The sequence below is a fragment of the Cariama cristata genome, unplaced genomic scaffold, assembly GCF_000690535.1.
Source record: "Cariama cristata isolate BGI_N322 unplaced genomic scaffold, ASM69053v1 scaffold1684, whole genome shotgun sequence".
NCBI lineage: Eukaryota > Metazoa > Chordata > Aves > Cariamiformes > Cariamidae > Cariama > Cariama cristata.
In genome coordinates, this window is record NW_009612151.1 from 10,653 (window position 1) to 35,364 (window position 24,712).

Here is a 24,712-nt window from a genome sequence, read left to right on the forward strand (position 1 = left end):
GCTCCTTCCATCTACAGTCCACATCATGCACCCAACGTCACCCTCTCTTGACAAGCAGCAGACTTGGGAGTGGTTGTTGAACAGTATGACTAACAGGATTCACGGCAGTTTCTTGGAAACCGCAGTAATTGCTTTTGTTTTTCTTGAAAATAATCACAATTGCACTAACAAAAACATGAAGTCTAAAATGAACGTTAAGGAACTGTAGCTGTCAGATCAATAATATCATGCTTATGAAAAAAATTGATCAAGATGTCTAAGTGTTTGATTCAGCTATTACGCTAGTGAAATCTGAAATGTTCAGACAAAAAAATAGCAAGAGACTATACGTCAAGAGAGCTTCCATTTTCAGTTAGTTTAAAAACAGCCGAAAACTTAATTTTTCTAACTGCTAATTGTATACACTGTGAGTCTCATGCAGATTAATAAAACTTATTTGAAATCTAAATGTATTCTTAATAAAAAAGTGTTCAGAAATGACGTTTCTAAGTTGTAGAGAAAGCAATTAGCATGATAGCTACCTGTTCAAACCTATATTAAGGACTACAGAATTTAATTTACATTTTTGCATGAAACTGCCTTTTCTTCTGCAATTTTAGCTACAAGTAGTGAAGATCCTAATTTGTTTTCCTGGAAGAAAAAAAAAAAAAGTTCTTGATCCTGCACCTGCACTCCCTGGAATGTGGGTGAACGACAAGCGGCGGCCTCACACGGCTGACTCGCTCTCCAGCTCCGACGCAGCAGCTCCTTTGCGCGTCAGCTTCAGCACAGTCGGCTTCTCTGCGCTCGTGCCGTTGCCCTCGGCTCTCTCTGGAGGACCTAGTCCTTTCTGTTCTTCCTTTGGTTCTTCGTTAACTTCGGGGTAAATCACCAAGAAGGTAGCTGTCAAAAAGCCCAGGAAGGATCCCACTGAAGCCACCATGGGAATGACTCGGACTGTGCCAACCACATCCACCACACCACCAAGCGCAGAGGCCACAAGGATCTGGGAGATGTAAACCTGACACGACAGAATAGCGCAGTCTATGCCAAATCCTCGCTTTGAGTTCCCGGGGCTGTGGTGAATGTACTGGAAAAAGACAAGAAACTTGGTAAAACAATGGATGAAATTAAATATTTAAACGTTAGCATCTTTCTCAAATTTCCCAGCCAGATGGTCAACTTTACGCCATCCTTGTGCATCACACAGGTTATACAAGTCCAGAGCGACAGCCTCCTCATCTACTTATCAGCGGCCTCCTCATCTTGCACCAAGAGGCAGATATTTACTGGGGCACTCCTAGCGTGAAATGGCTCCAAGATTTGGTTTTGTAAAAAAAAAATCTTCATTAAACAGTTGGTGGAAATTATTTTTATGATTATAAAAAGGACTCTTCCTTCCAATCCCAATGCAGAAACATGCTAAAATAAATGATCCCCCTGTAATTTGTAATCCAAATGGTGCTAAAAAGTGGAAAGTAAATCTGTCCTCGTTTCCAGCAGAATCCGTTTGCCTTACATTGCCCTAAACTACAGCTGCATTTCCAGACTCACCTCAATATCTAAGACTGTGAAAAGCCCGAGTAATGCTAACGTAACGCATCAGAAACAGCAGTAACAACTAGGTATATAATAAATATTCCAATAATTATTTAATCGCTCTTCATCTACCGTATGCACCCAAATCCTTTTATATCTCAGTACAGCGTAAAATAATCATGACCTCATTGAGCCAACTTGATGCTAATACTGTCTGATTTAAGTAGCAGCTCTTGGTATTTGCTATCAAGGATGAATTTGTGCTTTAGCACAGACCCCGACAAAGCAGGTACCTCAAATAATGGGATTTAATAAATCCATGTTGCCACTGTGATCTTCAGAGAAACGTGAATGCTCTGCCTTGGTTAAAATACTCAAAATATTCCACGTACCTGTTTAATATCATGGTATTGTCCCAAAAGCGCATAGGGGCAGTAGGAGATACTCATAGAGACTATTCCCATAGTGCTGATCATTATCATGGTGACGTACACGTTGGGGAACATAGCCATCACTGCAGTGCCAAGAGAAAAACCCAGCGTGCCCAAGATGTAGATCACTTTTATACTAAGGTCATAGTTGTCCAAGTATTTCTGCAACAAGGCTGCAGAGATGAAGAAGAAAACATAAATATCAGTTTACTTGGTGAAGTTTTATGGTATTGATGTGGCCATGATACCCTGATATGCTGTTTAGGACTTGGATGCTCAGTGTATATCTGGCTTGTCTTAGCACCATAGCTCAGCCCTCAGTGGGAATAGGATGTATTCCTACTTCAGAAACGGGGGAATAAATGAGCTCAAAGACTTGCCTGAACCACGTGACAATTCTGAGGGAGAACAAAATGCTTTGGAACTCAAACATGTCATGGTCCACCCAGTCCATTTGTTAATTTTACCTATTTATTAACTTTATCAACGCAGGTACGCTCTGAGCACAGAGCAGATTCTGTTTCTAGTGCAAGCACATTCGCTAAACAAGGTGATCAGATAATTGATGTTTATTGCCACATTTCAGTTTGCGATCAGAAACAAGCTGCCCACCTGAACTGCAATTTGACGTGTCTCAACAAAGAGGCAGTCCCCATGACACTGAGCTGTGCAGACGCGCCTGCACACGTGCTGCAAACGGCAGAATTTAAGTTTGGCAAAAGCTATTGCTTTCAGAGTCTGTATTCCAAGCCTAAATTGTCTGTAGTTGGTTTATCTGTTACTAGAGAGCACGAAAGGCTTTCAGAAATATATAATTTTAATTTTAAAAACAGTCTTTGCAAAAACCCTCTTACATATGCCTGAATCTTCTAACAAGCATATTTTTAGTTTCCAGATGACTAGCTAAATGCCATTCAATATCCTTTGATATCATTTTGTGCTTTATGCCACTTAACCAATCTGTTCATATTTCCACCTCTACGTTTGGAGGAATTTTTTAATTTTGATTCTTAAAGAAGCCCCTCCACTTATGACCACGCGAACTGCTTTTCCAAAATACCCTTCACCCCAAACAAGGAGGTGGATGCTAACTGAAGCAAAACTATTTTTACCTTGAAAATACGTGTATGAGGGGCATTCCACTGTCTGACTGTGCAGAATCTCTTACCTGAACAAACGGCAGCAGTAGCAGCATAAATTACCAGTCCCCAGCATCCCATCTGAACTCCAGCATTATAGGCATGTAACTCGGTTGAGTTAGAAGGGGCCTGCAACGAACACAAACACAAAGCTGTTTTCTTGTAACGAGCACATCTCAGAAACGGGTAACTATAAGCAGGTCTGCCAACGGTAATCGTTCTCTTACCTTGGGATCACCCTGAAAGATGACCTGTCCCATGAAATCTGTATAGAACACAGCTTCAGCAATGATGGAAAACCAAGTTAAGAGGTGACAGACGCACAGTCTCAGCAGCTCCTTTGGCATCTTTAGCATTGACAGCCACAAGAGTCTGACAGTGGTTTCAGTTTCCCCCTCTTCGCTCTCTGTGTCGCCACTTGAATTTGTTGTGCCACTCTGATTCCTGTGTCTGTACCTCTGTCGCTGCCGCTTCTGCATGTCGTAGATATCATTCATGCTGCGTGAGGACTTTATCAAGATGATGGCGTTGGCCCGACGAAAGCGATAGCGGTGAGAGCCTATTTTGCCATAGTACGAGAAGGTGTAAGACGGCTGACGGTAGAACATGTGCCTCCGCCTTCGCATGGAGTTTGAAGTACTAGATTGTTTCATGCCTATTCTAGCGTGTCCATTGAGGAACTCTTTTGGTAGGGAGCCGTTCATGTTTTGGACTTTATCTTCATTTAAGTGATTATCAAGCAACATTTCCTCCTCCTTCTCATTGTCCCTGAGGAAAGGAGACAGGTGGTTGAGTCTGGACTTCATGATCTCTTGGCTTGTGTTGTGGGGAGTGTTTGGGTATGAAGCATCCTGAAAAATGGAGGGTTCGATGTCATGCAGAAAAAGGAGCTCCGATTCAATTTCCAATGTAGCATCGGGCATGTGCAGAACTGAGTCGCTCTTACTTCTTACAATGTTCACCTCAAGGAACTCCATATTGAGATCGTGCTCTGACTGAACCTCGTCGTGGAACATAGAGGCTCCATACGGCTCTTCCTCACTAATTACATTCAGTCGATTCAGAGGGGGGAGGCTACCACTGAATTTGACGCTGGAAAGCGTGTCTCCTTCGTCATCAATCCTGTCCTGCTGAGGGTTATATTGCTCTTCTTCAATGCTAAAAAGGTGGAGAGCAACGGAGACAGAGAAAATAATGGCTGCAAAGAAGAAAAGAACTTGCTCTTGAGATTTAAAAATACTACCCAAGAAGGTTTGTGTCCAGTCCAGCCCTCCTAACATATAACCGATTGCTCCTCCAAGACCTGTGGAAGAGAAAAAATGAGAAGTGAGTTCAGGAAAAATCAATTCAGTCACAACTTGGTCATCAGGAAGACTTGACAGCTGCCAAAAACATATCGACTAACTCCATACCAGCTGAAAACGCATGGATGTTAAGGGCCATGTCTTGCTCTTCACTGTCCACCACATCCAACAAGTAGGCCCGAATTGGCCCTTCTGTTGCATCAGCACAGAAGTCCAACACCACAACACCGAGCACCGTGAGAACTATACCAATGGGCTGCTTGTCCGGGACATCGCCAATGGCCAGACCTGAGGAAAAATGGAAGAAGAATCTGAGCATGTCAGTCAAAAAGGGAAAACTACTAAGAGCAAGGTTAAGCTCCTTAAGAGAAAGGTGGTCAACACACTTACTGGAAACATTCCTTTACAGAATAAAATGTCATTTTCAACTGTGGCACAGCTTCATAGGTGGTCTGGGACAAAGGTTATGTTTTTACATTTGTAAGACTGACACGTATTTTTCAAAATGTTATTTTTAAAGTATCTCTTAATCCTTTGAGAGTATTGGTTATTATTTCATGTTTCTCGCATGCATTTTCCTTCAAATGCTGGAGGCTGTTTTTATCAAAGACAGCCATGGTAAGAGAGGAGAGCATCCAAAAGCAAAACGACATACTTCATCTGTCAGTTACAAACACGGGTAACCGCACTGCTGACAGCATTCCTGACCTGGTGCCTAACATGCAATGGTCGCTGTACACCAGGATAAAGGGAAATTTAACCCCTTCACCTCTCTCTTGGCTTTTCTTAAACATTCATATTTTCTAGATCACTTTTATAAGCAAAACTTTGAAGGATAAAGCAACATGAAGGTATTTTGCATTGCAAAAAAGCATCAGTCAGCTTCTGTTGATAGAGCAGGATGAAATGCTTTTTGTCTACTGAGTAGAAAGGCAGCATTAGTATATAGCTGGAGAATTTTTCATGAAATGAACCATTGACAAAAGCACGAATTACTTGAATCAGAGAGATTTAAAAGTTACACATGCAAGACTCTGATAAAACCATTAGTGTAACTGATGAAAATGACTGTGGAAAGAGATGAACCGGCTAAGCCGCCAAACATTATCTAAATCTGAAGTGCTATGATTCCTGCATACTCAATCCTCATTTGTACCACGTCCGCTGAATGCTAAAGAAGTTTATACGTGCTCCACGCTCAGCTGAATCTTACAGCAGAAAGCAACAACGGTGTCAGTGCTTTAGATTTGTTGGAAACCTCAACAGTGCATACAGTGGAAAGAACAAGAGTGGAATGAGATCTATACACAGCTGTTCTCCCAGGACATGGGTGTATCACTACTAGGATTAGCGAACCTCTTTTTTAGCATGCTCTCGCGCTCCTTGTTCCCTCGCCTATGACTCCTATCCCCAGAGGCCAGGCTATGAAAAAGGGTACGATAAAACGACCACCTCAGTTTTTTGCAGCATCTTCTGTAGCCCCAAATTGGAATTAGGATTGCAAGTAACTGGAGACTGAGGAGAGGAAAACGTGAACATAAAATGGGAAGAAAACAGACAGTGAAAGCATACAGAGTCCATCTAGAAGAGAATCTGGTTTTAAATGAGGCCTTTTCCTGCAAACCGCTAGACACCCGCTTTTGCAAGAGACTGGTAAGCAATGGCTTTTCTCTCTGAAAAGTGACACAAGTCACCATTTCAAAAACTCCAATTAAAGAAAGGCTACTGTTGCTTTATCGTATTGTGCATCTGCTCTAAATAGCAGCTTAAGCGCTGTCGTATGCGGATGTAAATTGAGTGTTAGTGGCAAATCTCTCTCTTCTAGCATGGAACAGGTCTGGAGAAGACCACGGAACAGCTCTCCCTTGGGTTCAGTTTGCTCCAGGCTCCCTTGTGAGAGGCACAGCAGTGTTAAAAGTGCTTTTCAGAAGAGGGTTTTCGTTCAAAAGCTACCACTATTATGTCCCCGGAACGGATGCATAAAGCACACAGCTCACTTTTGCAGTGCATTACAACCACCTCTGTGTTTTAAAAAAAAGTTTCATTGCACAAAAGTATCACTGGAGCATCTGGAAAGCACAGGTTTTCTAGAAAGCTATGCAACAGACTGTATTACTGTGCAACAAAGAACCGGAGAAAAATCGATGACAATATTTTGTGCTGATTTATTAGAAGGTGAGATACTTCAAAATAAGCCTATAAACTGTATATAAGGTTTGCTTGCCAGCATCAATGGCTACTGACCTAAGCCATCGGGTGGAAGTAAGAGCTTCCTATCAATTAAAATCTTCTAAGAGGGCTGCAATCTAACATCTTGCATGCATCTGGAGGCAGAGGAATAAGTCTTGGAGACACAACATCAACGTACAATTGATACCATATGATAGCAATTCAACTAATTAATATTTACTGCTTGGGTAAATTAAAACACATAAGCTAAACGTCATTCATCTGAACACTTTGTCCACTGCAGTTTGCAGAAAATTGAAAACCATCATACGGCATCCCAATCTGGCTTTGAAAAGCTAACACGCTGAGCCAAGGTAATGTTCCACTCATTTCCCTCAATTAGTAAAACTTCTTCACAATAGAGCTGCATCTACACCCCCCCCCCCAAAAAAAAAAGAGAGCCAAGAGCCTATTATTAGGTGCTAAGTTCCTTTCATTTGCATCAGTCCAACCATGATGTAAACATTTCCCCAAATGTACTTGCTGACACCTCTCCTACACTAAATTTACAAAGAGATTGTAGATTAAGTTGTGTAGTAAACTATGTTCAAGGGAAACTATTTTTCCCAGCTTTGATGGGGGCTCAGGAAAAATTATTTTCCCACATAGTTTTTGATAAACAAATATTAACTGTGTTCTGGACTTTTTCAATACCAGGTCTAAGAAAAGCACAAGAAAAAGTGAAAAGATAATTTTTGAAATAATGCTGGAAACAGGATGTGTTGCCAGATATGCATTAAAGGGAAAATGGATCACAACAGGAAACATTTCCCTGTGAACAGGTTGCTACAATTTTCCCATGTCAAGGATCGACCAAATTCGTCTCAGCGACCGAAAACATTACGCTGGCAACCACTGTATTAATAACACTGTACTACCAGTTACAGCTATGATTGCACAATACTTCGCACAGCACCGTAACTTTCGAGTAAGACTAAAAACATGCAAGATAGATAGCTCAAATGCAGCGTTGCAAAGATTTCTAATGATTTTAACACTAAATCTACGTTAAATTAACTGCATATCATTATCTTTACTTCCTACATAAAAATCTTAAAGCAGATATGTTAGCAGGAGATATACGCAGGTGATTTCCTCATTATTTACCTATAACAGAACCATTAAGGAAAAGTGCAACTCCAAAGAGGACACCAATGCAGAGAGCAAGAATAAAAGGCCGCCGGCGGCCCCAGCTCAGTGTGCAGCGGTCACTAGCCGAACCTATAAGCGGAGTGAAGATCAAGCCCAGGATAGGGCTAAGGAACCAAGTGAGGCTGTAGTATTGTTCAGGAAGACCTAAAACAAAGACAAAAATGATTGAAAGGTTATGGGGTACACACTAAACATTTCACTTTATACATGAAATTTTGTTATACCTTTGAAAACTGTACATTGATCAGTAATTTACTTACAGTAAATTCTCTCCCAGATGAACAACTCAGTTAAGATTTCTTACCAACGGTTAAAAAAAACACAGCTAAGGAAAGCACAGATCATTTATCTTTCAAACGCCCGGGCAATAAGAAGGTGACAATTGGTATATTTAAGCTACTGAAATAAAAAAAAAAATATATATATATCTAACAGTGGAATCACTAGTCCAAATTAGTTACTACCGTCCAAAAAAATCACACTTTTGCTGAATTTTGTTGAGTGTACCGAATTTTTTTTTTTGACAGAGGTCAGTGTGGACGGCCTCTGCAAAGAAGTAACAGCCAAGGTCTGTGGTGTAGAAGTCAAATAGCTTTGTTGCATCCTCTATCCATTTCTGGACTATAAAAACAAAGATCTTTGGGATGCTTGGAAAGCTACCTGATTGTCATATACACGTATCCCCTTCTCAACAAAACTTTTAACATTCAACAGGAGCTGAACATTATAGTGGTATCATTCACCTAAGACTACCACCATAAAGAGTTATCAAAGAGTTAATGGACTCAGAACAATGGACAGAATTTACTGTCACATGAAACGTCCCATTTCTAAGCACAAAAATTTTTATGTATAAAATTGAACAACAGACAATAAAAGAAAAAGCAATTATTCATTAGCCTCCAGAGAAATCTAAGGATGCTTGCTTATCTCTACCATCCTTGCTTTCTTTTTCAGAACGGAGATGACTATTCGTAAGATCAGATGGAAACAAATGGGATTTATGATGTAATATTTACCTAAGGACAAAAAAACCCCCACATAATTTCTGGAGAAGGAAAGAACCCCCCCCAAGCTCTGCTTCACAGCTCCCCAGCATGGAGAGCAATGGCCTGCAGATGGCAGGCTGGCCCAGCAGAGCTCCTACACTGGGGGCCTTTGAGATCTGCCTCCCGCCTGGGTTTATCAGCCCAGGTCAGGTAACCACTTGGCCAGGTTCCTCAGCAAAGCATTCCAAACAAAACAATCATTTTCTCGCAGTCCAACTGATGCCAAGCCTGAAAAACTCGGTGTCTTTACCCTAGGAAGGAAAACCATTTATTATTCAAAACCATATATCGTGAGGGTGAGTAGCGTTCGACCTTTGCTGGCAAGATCAACCTGTACCTTGTGCTCTCCATTCAGCACACTGACGCATCCGTTACCAAGCAGGATTATACCAATCCCTGCCCAAAATAGCCTATGCTGCAAATTTGGAAGTCTAATCTCCTGCTTTTTAAAGTACCATCAAATCTTGACTAACGATGCTGACTTCTTCCACGAGAAAAATCAGATTTTCCCCGAGACTGTTGCGTGCTCCATGGTGATGCAGAGATTATACTATAGGAAAATGAGCTATTTTTTGCCATAAATAACCAATTTCATCATCAGGATACAAAATCCAGGTCCGAGGCCAAAGTCTATGTCATTTGACTCAACTTTGGCTAACAAAAAAGCTAACAGCCACAGATGCATTAATGAATATAGAGTTGTCAGAAGAGACTTGCCTCTTCTGAACCCACCCGACCTGTGTTTTCAGACCAAACGTGCCCACGAACACCCTGCCCACCGGGGACAGGGATGGCACGGTGGTTTAGCCATCTTTCCTCGTTACAGGCAGCTGAAGGCCTGTACCAGAGACCAATACTCCACATCGGCACTTACCACGTAACTATTGCCTCCCTTTGGGGCAGGTTTTGGATCTCCAGGAAAGGGCTGTGTTTGTACAGATGGCACCTTGCTCACATCGTGGTTCAAATCCCTACCTCTTGCTTCGCTTTTCTAAGCGTTTGGTGATGTCTTTGCTGACGCAGTTCTAGCTGAAACACACTTAGCGGGAGGGCATATTAGGTTTAAAGCTCTTGTTCAAGTAGTTGCAGTTGTTAGCACCATTTCTCCGGACCCCAAAGTTTATTTGCATCACCCAGCTGCTCTTAATGAGTGCTATCCTAACCATAGGCACAAGTCAGTAAGCCAGTAATCCAAATAAAAGTGCAGGGAAAACCTTCATCTTCCTGTGGTTTGAACATTCTCTTTAACTTCACCGAGTTCAACAGCCTTCCCAAGCACACAAGCAGGTTCAGGCACTGTGCGTTTAACTGGCACCTCACCTGCTCCAGGATGCTAATGCTTATCAACGCCTGAGCTGGCATGGGGGGGGGCGGATGGGCTGCAGGTCTGCTTAAAAAAAATTAATGATGGGAAAGAGGAAACATTAAATTCAAGGGAAGCAAAACTAAGTGGTAGGCAGGTTATGATTCATTTAGGGTGAATGATTTTTCTGAAGGACACGGAAGAAATAGCAACGTGTAAATACTCATCCCATTTTGCCTCCACAGAGCCATCCTGTTGAGCAGCAGTTATGCATCAGAGGTTGCTATTGCATGATGTCAAGTCACTGCATTCAGTCTCTTTTAAACAAAGTTTAAAGCCAATGTCACCGATCTTTATTGTAGTGATCACCAACACCTGAAATAATTTGATGTCACATCACTGCAAGAGGGCTGTATGTTGAAAACAGAAGCTTCCTCTCTGAATTATGTTGTGACTTGTGAATTATGAGTTGGGACATCTCAGTCGAGCTCATCCATCAGTAAACACTTGAGAGATGTTGGGAAGGTTTTGCAGTAAATCATAGAATGCTTTGGGTTGGAAGGGACCTTTAAGTGTCATTCAGTCCAATGCCCCTGCAACAAGCAGGGACACCTTCAACTCGATCAGGCTGCTCAGAGCCCCATCCAGCCTGACCTTGAATGCCTCCAGGGATGGGGCATCTACCACCTCTCTAGGTGCCAGTGTTTCACCACCCTCATTGTGAAAAATTTTGCAGTACTGCCGGGGGGTCTCACCAGAGCAGAGCAGGTGGGCAGAATCCCCTCCCTGGACCTGCTGACCACGCTGCTTTGGATGCAGCTCAGGATACGGTTGGCTTTCTGGGCTGCAATCGCACATTGCCAGCTCATGTCCAGCTTTTCATCCTCCAGTACCTCCGAGTCCTTCTCCACAGGGTTGTTCTCAATCCCTTCATCCCCCAGCCTGTGCTGGTACCTGGGGTTGCCCCGACCCAGGTGCAGGACCTTGCACTTGACCTTGCTGAAGCTCATAAGGTTATACACAATACAGTTGTTTTAAAAAAGCACAGGGGACGAAGGCTAGCAAGAGCTCTGTTACTAGCATTACAAACATCATTCTATCTTCTATGAATAAACAACCTTAGATAGATAGATGGAAGTAAAATGGACACAATTAAGAGATTCTCTTTTAATATTCCAACATCCACTGAGACAACCAACTTGTTTTAATGGAAACTATGAGCAGAAACAACAAGGAAACACTAGTACAGCAGGGACAAGCAATAGGAATATTTATATCCTATATAATATATATATCCTATATAATATTTATATTAGGGGTACCAGGGGCTTGCAGAGCTCACTGTCCCTCTGTCCTTGTGGCCACCACTTTGTCTCCAGTCTACAACACTTTTCTGTAGTGTGTACAAATTTTAACAAAAAAGTTCTGGAAATACTTAATCCATTTGAAATGATGATTCAAAATGACTTCTGCAGAGAATTAAAACCTGTTTACAAATATTTTTCCTTCAACTATAAAAACTGCACATTTCTAAATGGGAAAAAGAGGTACTTTTTTTATGCTTTATACCCACAGTTAACCAATTTTCATATAAATGTCCTAAGATTATTATAAAGCACAGTGATTTTTACTGCCAGCATTACTTTGACTTCAGTACTTTCCAGATCAACTTTGCATGTCATAACTCAAACCCAGATTAAGGCCTGCATTCTGGTTTGATTTTACAGGCCAGTAAAAGAAAGGAAAAAGGGGTTTTTAACTCAGCCTCTGTTCCATGCCTACAATTAAGCAGACTTATCTTTCCGTGTATGAGTCAGAGAAGAGAGATTGAAATGCTTTCTTGAGAAGGCTTTATTTTCAGATTGAAAAGGGTGATCTTCCGAACATCTAAGTATTATAAATAAAAGCCTAAATCCAAATATTTACATTGAAAATGGCTTACTTTGCAAAAGACATGAATCTCAATGATTTCAGAACGGAGCTAGGGATGTAGCTTTTATGGAAGGGTAAAAAGGACACTTAAACCAAGAACATCATGTTTGGAGATCCTTCTTTAGACAAACCACTTTGATATTTTTTTATTGAACTACTCTTTAGCAGCCAAAATATCTATCTTTAGAAAAAGAGGCCATGATAAAAATCTATACAAGAATTAATAGCCCCATGCCAAGAAAAATGGAAGAATTTCTAAAAAAGCTTTCAGTGCTCCTCCAAGTAAACAGGAAAGGGATAACTTTCAAGTGAAACACAAGCAACTCCCACAGATTGTATAATGGTAGGAACCATTGACATTGAGCACAACCTGCTTTTTCTCTTGCTGGAGAAGTCATGCTATAGGACTACTTCCGTAACCTAAGCGGCAGGGCTCTTCTAAATTGTATTCCAAGTGTAAGCTAGCAGTTTATAAAATCATCATATGTGTTTTATATACAGTTATGCAGCATTCAAAATAGTTATCATTTATTAAGAGAAGTGTATGACTTTTCTTTACTGTAAGTATGTAAACTGTGACATCGTTACGTTAGAATTTAGTTGGTTACTCAAGTGGAAAACTACTGAGTGGGGTTAGAGAAGATACCTGGGGGGAAACTGGTGCACCTGCAAGCTAAAATAAAACAGCACAGGAAAAATTAATTTGCCAGCAGGAGAATTCCCTCCTGAACCTGTCTGACAGATGGCAGACTCCTCACCTGAACAATGTACAGGCACACACACAGAGCAATCATTTTAGCAATAGGTAGTAAAGTTAGTTACCCAAAGCTTCCTTTTGCATTTGCTTTCTAAGTCTTAAAAGTTGAGAGGTGTTATTGATAAGCCATAGTCCACCAAAACTCTGCGAGACAACAGTTCTGGTGCCTAGAAGAGCCTTCTCTCTCTGTATCGATTTAGTCTTCACCTCTGATGTCTGCACTCAGCAGTGTTGCTGGTAAGTCAGACTTTTGTAAAACTCACAGCCATGTTCTACCATGGGTCTTCCAGGAAAGAGCTTTCCAAGGCACTGAGCACTACCCTCCACCATCCCATGAAGCAAGACTTCCAAACATACCTTGCAGATGTTCTTCATAAAATTCACGCTTCATAATGGCAGAGCCTACAGGACCTTCATAATTTCAACAGTAGGTTTGCTTTAGCGCTAGACATTTTCATATAAATGAGAAAGTTCCAGACAGGCAAGGAGAACTCCAATCCCTAAATACTTTTTTCCCTTAAAAGAGGCTGTTCTGGTTTTAGTATCTTGAATGTCTGCATACATGATATGCATATTTAGGTTGGCGTGCATGATTTGGCACTAGAAACAAAGTAAGACTGAAAATTGAAATAAAGACATTGTGTGTGTGTATATATATGTACATACACATAAAACCAACACAAAACCCCCAAGTCTTCCAGAGGTTTGCTGCCTCACAAGAACGAGCTCCAATAACGAAACTTTATAGAAATTACGCCTGCGAAGGGTGCCAGGCAGTTGAGGAAGGTAATTACATATCCTAATGGTTCCTTTCTCTGTACAGATATACTGCTATACCTACAGAATTTCACCTTTTTATAGAATATGTTAAAATGGGAAGACAGTTAAGAAGGTATCCAAGCCAGGACAAGACAACGATGAGCAGAAATGAAGAGATGAAGGGAGTATTTTGGCACCAAGAAGTTCCTTCTGATACCCTCCATCTAGTGGCAAGGACTCAGACGCAGCATGTATTTTAAATAAACTTGGCTACGGTGATGTGCCTGGCCAGCAGCCCTTGCAGCATCCAGTCTCTGATGTGCAAAACAGATGTACAGATCCTGATTTTGACTAGATTTCAAGGCAGTACCGCACAGCAAGCCTGTCATCCATATGACTGCCTTGCCACGACCTCTTACAGCCAAATGTAAAACATCTCAACCGCCGAGAGCTGCTATACCCACCTGGAACAGGCTGGGACTGATTTTGTATGGTCAAGAGAAGTGTCACGCAGCATATGCCTTTACTAAAGGCTGTTGAGGCTCACATGCGAACTCAAAGGCCAAAGCAGCTGCATCCCATTACCAATTTAATGCTGTTCCTTTATTTTGTCTGTAATTTTCCACCGCCGTGCTTGTCTTGCCAGGTAGCAGCTCTAACAGCAAACCGCCATCCGCCAACTTGGAAAAGTAACCTGGTGGCCTCTTGGAGGAGGAATAATAACTGGAGGATTATTATTTAGCTTTTTACTGACAGCTAATCTGAGGAAACACCAAGGAGGAAAAAAACCATATTGGATAAACAAGGTTAGTATTTGTGCCGTGAACTGAATCTGGAGCAGGTCACAAGGCAGACCCAAAAGTCTCATACAAATCAGTGAGAAAAAGAGCAAAACACAACAACAGCTTCTGTTAGCTGCGACAACTGCCACTGAGACCCTTGTAATATGGCATTTCCCAGCCAGCTACAAACAAACAGGACACTGGCTTCTAGTAAATAAGGGTTTGTTTTTTCCCAGACAAAAAAAGTGCCCAACAATAGTGGGACCAGCACTGCTCACGGTTCACAGGAAATGCTCACTGTGTCACCATCAGTCTAAGGGCTGCGTGAGGTCACGAGTTACATGGAAGAAAGATTAAGTCACATGCAGCAGTTTCTATTCAAAACCTCTTTTTGATAAGTTCTATTGGGGGAAAAATAGTTCTTTATAAGCTTAACAATAAGATCTGATATGGGAATAGGATGCTAAGCTCCTATTTTCATTTGTCAGAAATCATCACCTAGAGACTTGTTTATACACTTAAAGTAAACACCATACAAATTTCTGAACTAACATAAGAAGCTGTCGTGCCCTGCAAATACTTTGTATTCCACAATTTCACTCTGTATAAAATACTGCGTGTTGCTAAAACTATTTCACATTCATCTGTTTAAAAATGCATTGCTTATACAAGCTGCTTTGTTTAGACTGTATTTTTAAAGAGTGTAGCAAGCAAAAGCAATGCTTGTCAAAAAGCTGTGAAAAAGTTAGAACCCCAGTATCTGCTCTTCATCTTGTTACAACAGAATCGTAGAAACCACTGCAAACTCAAGCATTTTCGCTTTGGAGCGTCTATGTGAGGAATAGGGATTTCAGAACGCAGCTGCAGTCATTTCATGAATACACCTCGATAGTCTCTCCCTTACATTTAAAATAAAAATACAGAGTTGCCACACATTTGGGTCCCCCAGAAAAACTGCAAACAAGCTGCATGCCTATACTGACAACTGTATCACCATGAAATTTCAACCACAAATCCTTTTGCTTCTTGCTACCTTCCCATGCTTTCAGGACTTTCAATACCTTAGAGCCCACATGGGACTTTTAGCTGCCAAAAAAACCCCATACCTGAGCCAATATATGTTGAACCAATGCACTGGAATAGGCTTGACTGGTGGTCTGAGCACTATTACAGTACAGTCAGCACTTGTACATTGAGTTTATTGCACCCATGAGAAACCACCTTCTAACTTCTGGATTGAAACAGGAACTCTGATCAACAGGGAAGGGATATGAAAAAGCACAGTAATTTCTCCTGGTGCCCATTACCACTATTTGAGCAGCATCCAAATGTGGGAGCACAAGCTTTTAAAAAGGAAATAATTTTAAGTACTACTTGAAATCAGAGGTTGATGACATGAGACAAGAGAGCCTCTAATTTGCACCCGTAATGCTAAAATATCTTACAGCTGCTGGTGTGAGAAGAAACGAAGCCCTATTCTGGACCTCATTTTTAAGTGAAAATTTTGCTCTTCATTAAATTACGCCTGCCCAGCCTGTGTAAGACAACACTTGCTCAAGATAAGCACTTGTTCAGAAGCCACTCTGAACAGGCGACAAAGAGCACAACACTGGAGAAAAATTATGTGTGATCACAAGGCGCAATTTAGTTGCAAGAGTGCAGGTGGAAGAACTCAGAACAAAATCAGTACCTTGAGGTTTTTAATTGCTGCTAGCTTTCTTCATAAAAATGATAGCCTATCAAGTTGTCGGGCATCTTTATTCGCTCAGTGTCTCAGAATTGACCTATTGTAATAAACACCACATAAAATAGAGGCAATATCAAAACTGTGCCTTCAGACTTCCCACTGGTAAAATTCGCATCCTGAAATTCTTCTTGTGCCTGTCAAATAAGAGCTCTTCTGCTTAGCCTGCAACATTCACAAGCTGTCAGCACATTATATACATCTTACAGGCAGGAGTACGTGCACTCTGCAATCTGCACATACTTTTCTAGAGCACAAACTATCACCCACTCGCAAGAAGTCTCTCCTCTCCTTCCTCCTCCTGTTTAGCTCTTGTCAGCAGGGATGTCTGCACAACGGCTGGGAGTGCTGGGGCTCTTGCCCTCACTCAGCTGCTCCGTTACCGCTCCAGATGATGTGAAGCGAAGATAGGGCTGCCTCCTCGGTGCAAGGAATCAGTTGTAGGACACGAAAGTGGAAGAATAAAGCACAATTCCTCCATTTGGATGGGGTTATTAGCACGAAGGGGAGTGATAATCAAGAGAATAATTAATAGGAATATTACAAGGACAGAAAAAAAGCACGGTACTCTGAAGGACTGATATCCAAGGGCAAAAGGCAGAAAATTTTTTCCAAAGCTACCAGTAAAAGTCAGCTGCAGCCCACCTTGAATGCATCGGGAAAAATCCACAGGACCAAAGAGACACGTTGCAGGGGAGAGGGCTGGAGCACTGTCTGTCTGCCTCTTCCAGGACGGGGATCCGCTACCTGCATCCCTGCGACATCCAAAACTTTTACAGCAGGTTCATGACTTTAAAATACGCTTACATTTCTGCTTTAGTCACTCCCTGTCTTAAGGAAGAGATTATAGATGAAAGCTGGATCTAGATTTGAGATATATGAATAATTAATAGGAATATTAAAAGGATGACATTAGGTTAGAGATGCTGGAAAAAACTGTCCAACATTTCCTTAAAACTTGTATTTCAAATTTCCTCAGTAGTTGGATGCAAACCAGTCACACTTTTACAGCAGAAACAACTTCTAAAAATTTGGAAACTATTACAACTATTACACGCCATGCCTACAACTAGACTAGAGCCACCCATTTTGAAAGAACAACTACTAAACTGGTAATAAAACAACGCGCGTGCTCTTCAACAGCTTCAGTATGGAAATATTAGTACAGTGTTTCACGTACAGAGTCCTGGAGGTGTTTTTAAGCTGTAGAAGAGTAATATTCCCTTCTGGCAAAGCTATTCTGCTTTTCGGTACAGCAATAGCTTTTGAAATTACCCATGCAATAGCATGCCAGCAGCAACCACATTGGGTTAAATAACACTTCTGAAAAATGGAATTAAGGAAATAAGTGACAGGCCTCAAAGGATTTCATCATCCAGTTTTCCCATTTTCTGTCTCTGCCTAGTTATTGCTTCTCAACCTCCTACAACTGTCCTCCCCTTCTCATATCTGGCAACCGTGGGAGTCATCAGTGTTTCATTAAGCTCTGCTGCTATACTGCCATTCTGCCAAAGTTGTAGAAAAGTTTATGCGGCTTCCCTGACAATTTCTAGTTTATAACCCAGTTTTATGGTGCTGCGTCAGGAAAGAGAAGCATATGCTAAGAGAAGCGAGCCAAAGGTACGTGTGGAAGGGGGAGAGGGGAAGCAAAAGCCTGAGAACAGCTGAGGTCTGAGGCATCGAAGAACGAACACATGCATTGATCTGCAGGCAGGCAAATATGGTTTTCCTTTTACTGTGATCACAAATGCTGTCAAGTAAAGCTTTTAAAGCTTCAATTATTAATTTTAAAGTTTCTAATCTTCCTACTAACCTATTTCCACAGGAGTAACCTGTAGTAATTCAGGTAGAAGCGTATTTCTAGCTTACTGCCCTTTTAACAATCCAGTTTCTACTTCCCTACCCAACATATCAAGCAATTGCTAATAGACATATATGCCAATATTAGCTACTCCTGCTGCTGCTGCTGCAGGGGAGGAATCAAAGGCAATGCACATGACATGCCCTGCTCAAGGAAAGACCAAAGAATCAATTGCTATTGTAGGTTCTTCACTATAGAAAAACTGCTTAGCAATTCCTATAGGTTGCACAGAACAATATCCTTACCAAAACAAAGGTATTTATTTTTGCCAAGGTACATTCAAGACCAGTGAAAAGTGCCAGGTTTACTTAAGCCAGAAGCTGAACCTTTTATACTCAAACACTGACGGTGCCAAACAAGCTCTCTCCATGCTGCCGCAGGTAATTAAGCTCCAGAGAGGGCAAGGAAACGTAACATTGCCAAGAGCTCCTATCGACTGCTGAAACTGATTCACTGGAGTTTTCTAGATTATATGTGCCATCCTTTTTGGCTCTCGGGAAACTTGTTTTTAACTTTTATTAACCAATATTTAGAAATAGATCACTTTGACACTAATAAGAAATTTGCATCACAATGCTTAACGAGCTGAAATTGAATATAGATTAAAACTGGTGCAGCATCCAATGTGTTGAACCAGCAGTAATAAACAAATTTCCTTTTAACCTCCACCAAAGAGGAGTTTTAGGGATGTAACAAAGGCGTTTACGTCAAATAAAAAGCTGAGAACTTTCTTCGGGGTCCCAGAAAAACGCAGGTTGTATTTAACTATACGTATATATCAGTATAACCACCCGAGGCTAACCTTACAATGTCAGTGTATTTATTCCCAAGCTGCAAACGCTGTCTCCTGTTGCCGGCCAGTTAAGTAAGCTGCAAATACAGAAGGACTCAAAGGTCACATGCAACTACGCTAGCATCCATTTCCCATCACTCACAAGTGTCTAAATGGATGCAGACACGTATATGAATGTAGCAATCAATAGTTGTTTTGCCACACTAATCCTTCCCTCGCCTTTACGGGATGTAATTAAAATGCATCAGCTGTACATGATGCCCCACTTCGACTCCTCGCGCATTGCGTAACGCTGCAGCACCGTCTCGCTGCAAGAGCTGACATCAGTTACAGTGACATGTGTTGCCTGAAGATATGCAGCATCCCAGTTTATCCAAAGCTCAATAGAGTTTTTCGTCACCACTTCTAGAATATTGGCAAATTTATAAACAATGGCACTTCGGCTGAAACGCACTTTAAAATCCCCAAACTCAAGAGGCTCTTACATATACAATAGAAAATCTTTCAGCACCAAATCGCAAGCCTGTTCTGTTAATCAACAGTGGAGCTTTTGTTGCAGCGATTAACACATTAATACCCTGGAATATGACCATCTACTTACACAGCTGAACCAAATCCTAACCAAAACATGGCGTTCATGAAATTCGTGTTCAACCTAGACTGAACTGACTCTCTCCCACTCCCTAAAAAATATCTGGTCAATGAACAACTTTTCCGTTCTGCTTAAGTCTTCAATCAAAATCGTACTTGCTTAATAGGGACCTATTCAATATGGGGCTGCCCAGCACCATCACAAGGCAGCAGTAGGTGCAGCTTCAGCCCTTGCTTGGGTGCTCTGGTCCTCTGCTGCTCAGCAGTGCAGAGATTTTGTGTCTAAGTGATGCCTTGACTACTCTTCTGCACCTAACCAGACCTCAAGGGGAGGTAGAAGCATGATTAACATAACTAAGCAAGGCCAAGATGAAGAGCGTGGCTAGAACATCCCAAACTTTGAGACTTGCTCAACGTTAAGACTTTTAAAATACCATTCTAGCAAACACTGGGCTAGAAAGCATCATCTAGGTACTAAACCCCCATTCACTGCAGTGCAGATTTACTCCTGATGTGTCTGTTCTACCCCACCAACCCCCAAGCCCTAGGAAACCATAAAGGATCTGGTTCATGCTGCCAGTCAAATGACTGGCATATACATAGCCCAGCATGGCATCTGGTCAGCGCATCCAGGAACAGAACTTGAAAAAGGAAGAGAAACAGACTTGAAGGTAGCCAAAAAAGTATTTTTTTGTCAAGCAGGCAGGGTATGGTCAGCACAACATTCACGCCCTTGAATTGCAAGCAGCAAAGCGTTCATTTCCAGCCTCAAGTTGTGTGTATTAGAAAATACAGTAAGCGTACAGCACAGAAAAACACAAGGAGCTTGTCTTTGCACATTGATAAAAATCATCCTCCTCTTCCCCAATTTTTAGGCTTGACTACACACTTGGAAGTCATGTGAAAACAGTGACTCAAGAAGGTGGTTTTTGGCCTGTGTACCCCTGCAGATACCATCCAAGAACCTTCATCTTCCTGGGAATTACTGACCAGACAGTTGATCTTTAAGTTTCAGTCAGGATCACATTTGCACAGTCCTTTGAAGGGTCAGTAAACAGTGCAGGCAGCTCTTTCTATTACCTCAGTTGACCTAACGCAGAAACATAATAGCTAATAAACATTATAGGTACCTCATAAAAACTTAATATTCTAAAAGCCATTTTTTCCAGCTAGAAATGCCCAACCTAGTCAGAGGGGGAAAAAAAAAAAGCTGAATCCATCCTACCTACACTCCTTAGGCCATTCTTGTCGTGCAGTCTCAAAGTGCTTTACTCCCCTTTTCAATACCCAAAGCCTCCCAAAAAGCCACCACTCCCATAAAAGGCTTACAAAAAGTGTATTGTTAATTGTTACTATACTGCAAAATCAACCTTCTGGCCTTTCTAAAGCCTTTAGGACTACAGGCTTGTTTATGACAGGAATAAACACTCTGCCTGTGATCATTTTTGTCACAACTGTGCTACTGGGAAACCCTACCACCTAAAAGTCAGCAAAGAACAGTAACACTGCATTCACTTCTAAATTATTTGCTCTTTCAAAAGTGTTGCTGAATTATACATAAATAAATGGACTGATTCTTCTAACTCATTATTCATTGTATACTTTAAAAAAGAGAGGAATTTTGAAAATAACCCATACTAAGCTCCTAAAGAGAAACTGCATTCCTCTAAGCAGTTGCCTTTATTGAGGTTAATTCCTCATGTGGCTATATCAAGCGAAACATAAATCCTATTAATGCTTTTCCTATTTGCTTCAACAAATGAACTGCAGGGCGTAGTTTGCAGGCCTGGTTTTCCATGTAGTCCATTGCTCCAGGAAAAACACCGCAGTTCCAGTTGTTTTAACAATCTCTAGACACACAAATGCTTGTAACAGGACTATCATACAGATAATTTTAATCTACTGAGGGTGTTGTGTGTCCTATCCCCCCCAAAAGTGGCTTTCCTCTATAGTTATTCATGCCACCAACTGCCTGCCTTGTGGGTAAAGTACTCTAGAAAATCATCCTCTCACAGATGAAATTATGTGGGCTGTTTAAAAAGACGGTGTTGGTGTTTATGTAGCCTGCCTCAAACTTTCCTACGCTCCTTCTATAAACTTGCATGTTTTGGCTTGAACATCAACTTACATAAAACACGTTCTACACGTGTACCGAAGAGATGTAAAAGCAGAGCTGCTTTCATATTGAAGTCTTCTCAACTCTGGCTATATAAAAATCTTGATCTTAGTATTTGGAGCTTGCAGGGTCATACTACGAAGTTGCACACAGAGGAAATTTTAGTAACTAGAGCAGAACTTAGCCCCCAAATCTCAGGCAGCGCTCCAAATAACACACCTACTGCGTCCCAGAGGAGCGGCTCCCCTACCCTTACTGAGCTGCTTAAAACCTTTCCTACTTGCATTTCTATACGAAGGATAATGAGATCCATGGAGTCACTTTGCACCAAATAACTGGAATTGATAGTTTGGAGTAAAATGTAATCATACAAAATGAAAAAGACTTCTTACTGCAGACTTTCTTATATGCAGTCTTGCACGTGTTATGTCTCACAATCAGTGAGGCTATGCATGAAGGATAAATTTGGCAATAGAATCTCAAGTTAAACAAGCAGAGCACACCAGCAGATAAGACAGCAACAATCTTCTTTCCAAATGTGCAAATTATGAGAATTACGCCCTACTGGGGACAAAAGTAGAACACAACTCTTTTCCAACCAACCAGACACCTATTTTTAAACTTATTGTGAAAAGCAGTTTTACTTGGTATCACTCTGCTCGTAACCTTTTTCTTGTCATTTGAACATATAAAAGAATGGAACAAGTTACATACATGAGTTACAGGTGCCGCCAGCAACACAGCATTATTCAGTCATCCAACAAAGGAAACCTAATTTTTAAGACTGAAACCTAAATAATTTTCAAGATTGAATTTGGCAATCCTTTCACATCTGATGGAGAGAAAGTTGTACGAAACCCCTCTCCCAAAGGTTATAGCTTAAAAACATTTGAAAACTTATTTTAAACACATTTGCCACATCAATGGGGTAGGAATTCATAGCGCAAAAAAATAACCTTCCCCTTCATTTATCTCCATAACCTCTCACACATGCCGACTGCTATCCAAACTGATGGGAGTCCCTGGCACAAGGTCTATGACCCATGACTTTGACTACCCAAGAGAAGAGGGGAGCACTTGTTAGACTTCTCCTGAATTCAGTTACAGAGAAAGAGCTACCCTCAGTTTTTTACATAATCTTATTTTCTCATTCCCTCCCCAAATATTCTGAAAGCTCCCTCATGTGCTTCTTGTTATACAGTATGTCTGTACCTGGGGGATCCAGCAAATCACTAGGGAAGGAGTGTCAACACTGTTGCTCACCACGGGTCGCTAGCAATGACCTCAGATGCTAGTCAGTTCGGGTTTGAAAACTGTTTCGTGCATACTGCTATTGGTTGAACTAGAAAGGAAAGAAAAAATTTTAAATTCTGTTTTTATTTCAGACAAATGACAAAGTTCCCTTCTGCTCTTATTTAAAGTCAGCATCATTCAATTTATGTTGCAAAGGCATTAATATTAGGAATATACCCCTCAGTGAAAAAACCCAAGCATTTCAAACAAGCAGTTTTTCTAAAAAGGCAGATATAGCGCCAAACCACTAGAGAAGTGATAAACTGACACTGAAATCTAGCAACCAGAAACCTATTTTTATAAAGTTTTACGGAATAATGACTCAAGGGGAGAAAGCATCCCATCGCTACATAAATTGTTTAATTTGCATTTGAGTATGATAAACAATCATTTTTAAGTCACCTGATGTAGTCCATGTAAGACAGCAGGTATGCCTGTAATGAGTCGTCTTTGCCAAAAAATGTCTGGCTTGGTGAGACACTATGCCTGACTTTCCAAATCAGGCAAGGAAAACACAGTGAATGCTGCAACTGTATCCACTACAACTAATTAACCCTGGTAAACAATCATTTATCTGAATCCCCGAGGCATTTTGTTGGGTTTAGATTTATGAAAATTTCTCCTAGACTGTCAAAGTTTAACACTAATTTTAGAATATATAATTTAATATTCATTTTCCTGCCGTCTACGTGAACTCTGAAGCATGTGAACTTGAGCTCCATTCTCCAAAGAAATACTTTAATTTCCGTAAGTGTCTAGATATAACATTTGTAAGAGGTATTAAAACACCTCCAGATCAAGAGCTCATTTAACACCAGGAGGGTATTTCTGGAATTTGTACATTATCCTGGGGGGCCTGAATTCTGATAAACTTGAATTACTGAAAGACCATTGTTTACAGAGCAGCACAACTGATAAAGGGAGGAAATTCACGTTTTTTAAACAGTCTATACATGAGAACACATAGAAAATGATCCAGCTCAGTTTATCACTTGAGCCAGAAAGAGCATAAACCAGGATCCAGAGGAGGACAGAAATTCAAGGTTAAGACAATCTGAGCAGAAGCTATACAAAATTTATCAGTGTATTAAAAGAGATCGCACTGCCTCATGGTGGGACACCTACCAAAGACAAAACTGATACAGAGCACAGAACCAGACTGCTGTAGGGACCGATCCTTTCTATTCACCGTTCTCCAAATTAGCACTTCTGGGGGGAAAAGCAGTCTCGCTCTGCAAGTGTTAAGGCTTCTCGGGCTGAGTGTGGAAGCTGTTTCTGACAACTGCCTGTCACAGCAACGTCTACGTTCTGACATTACTATGTCTGCAGTTCTGGCTGCCAGGTAATTCAGTCTCTATTTGCAGAAAGTTTACTTCACTAAAATGCTTTTTACTTAGTAATCTGGAGGTAGATGATGAAGTTGTGACTTCGGCATTCAACTGCTTTACCTCCGAAGTTTAAGCTCATCGGACTTTTCTCCAAAGTCTCCCTCCAGCTGCTACGTAAAATGTTGGTAGGGTCACAGGCAGGACTGCCTGAGTAGTTCCAGCTGCCCAGAGCCTGCGTCTACGCAAAACGTCAGCTCTGTCCTCACACAGAGCCCTCCTCACAGTTATTTAGAAGACTTGCTTTCATGGACTTTTATGCTATTTTACACAAAATGGAACAGTTTCCAATGACAGCAACTTGTTTGCTAGACATCCTTCCCAGCAGTAGGAACATGGATTACACATTTATGATTGGACTTGATGATCTTTGAGGTCTCTTCCAACCATTACGATTCTATGATTTTTCCCCAAAGAAAGAGTGACAATAAAGAAAGGACTTGAATCTCTTCATAGTTTCAAAGCACAAGTGGAATCCCCTACCCAGTCTAGCAGCACTTGCTAAGTACTTTAGTGCTCTTGTCAGCCATTACCTGCCCATCACTGCCCCCAGCTAAAAGTCTTTCCTTTCCCT

At 41.2% G+C, this 24,712-nt stretch overlaps 1 protein-coding gene across 1 annotated transcript in view; it reads right to left on the minus strand.

Annotated features, from left to right (window-relative positions):
- Positions 1–706: 706 nt before the first annotated feature.
- SLC45A4 (solute carrier family 45, member 4) overlaps positions 707–24,712 on the minus strand; it is a 32,786-nt gene continuing 8,780 nt past the window's right edge. The window contains exons 2-7 of the mRNA XM_009698487.1: positions 7,729–7,917; positions 4,501–4,680; positions 3,316–4,391; positions 3,118–3,217; positions 1,911–2,122; positions 707–1,069 (exon numbers count right to left, since the gene is read on the minus strand). Coding sequence (XP_009696789.1) covers positions 707–1,069; positions 1,911–2,122; positions 3,118–3,217; positions 3,316–4,391; positions 4,501–4,680; positions 7,729–7,917 — 2,120 coding nt within the window. The remainder of the gene's footprint in view (positions 1,070–1,910; positions 2,123–3,117; positions 3,218–3,315; positions 4,392–4,500; positions 4,681–7,728; positions 7,918–24,712) is intronic.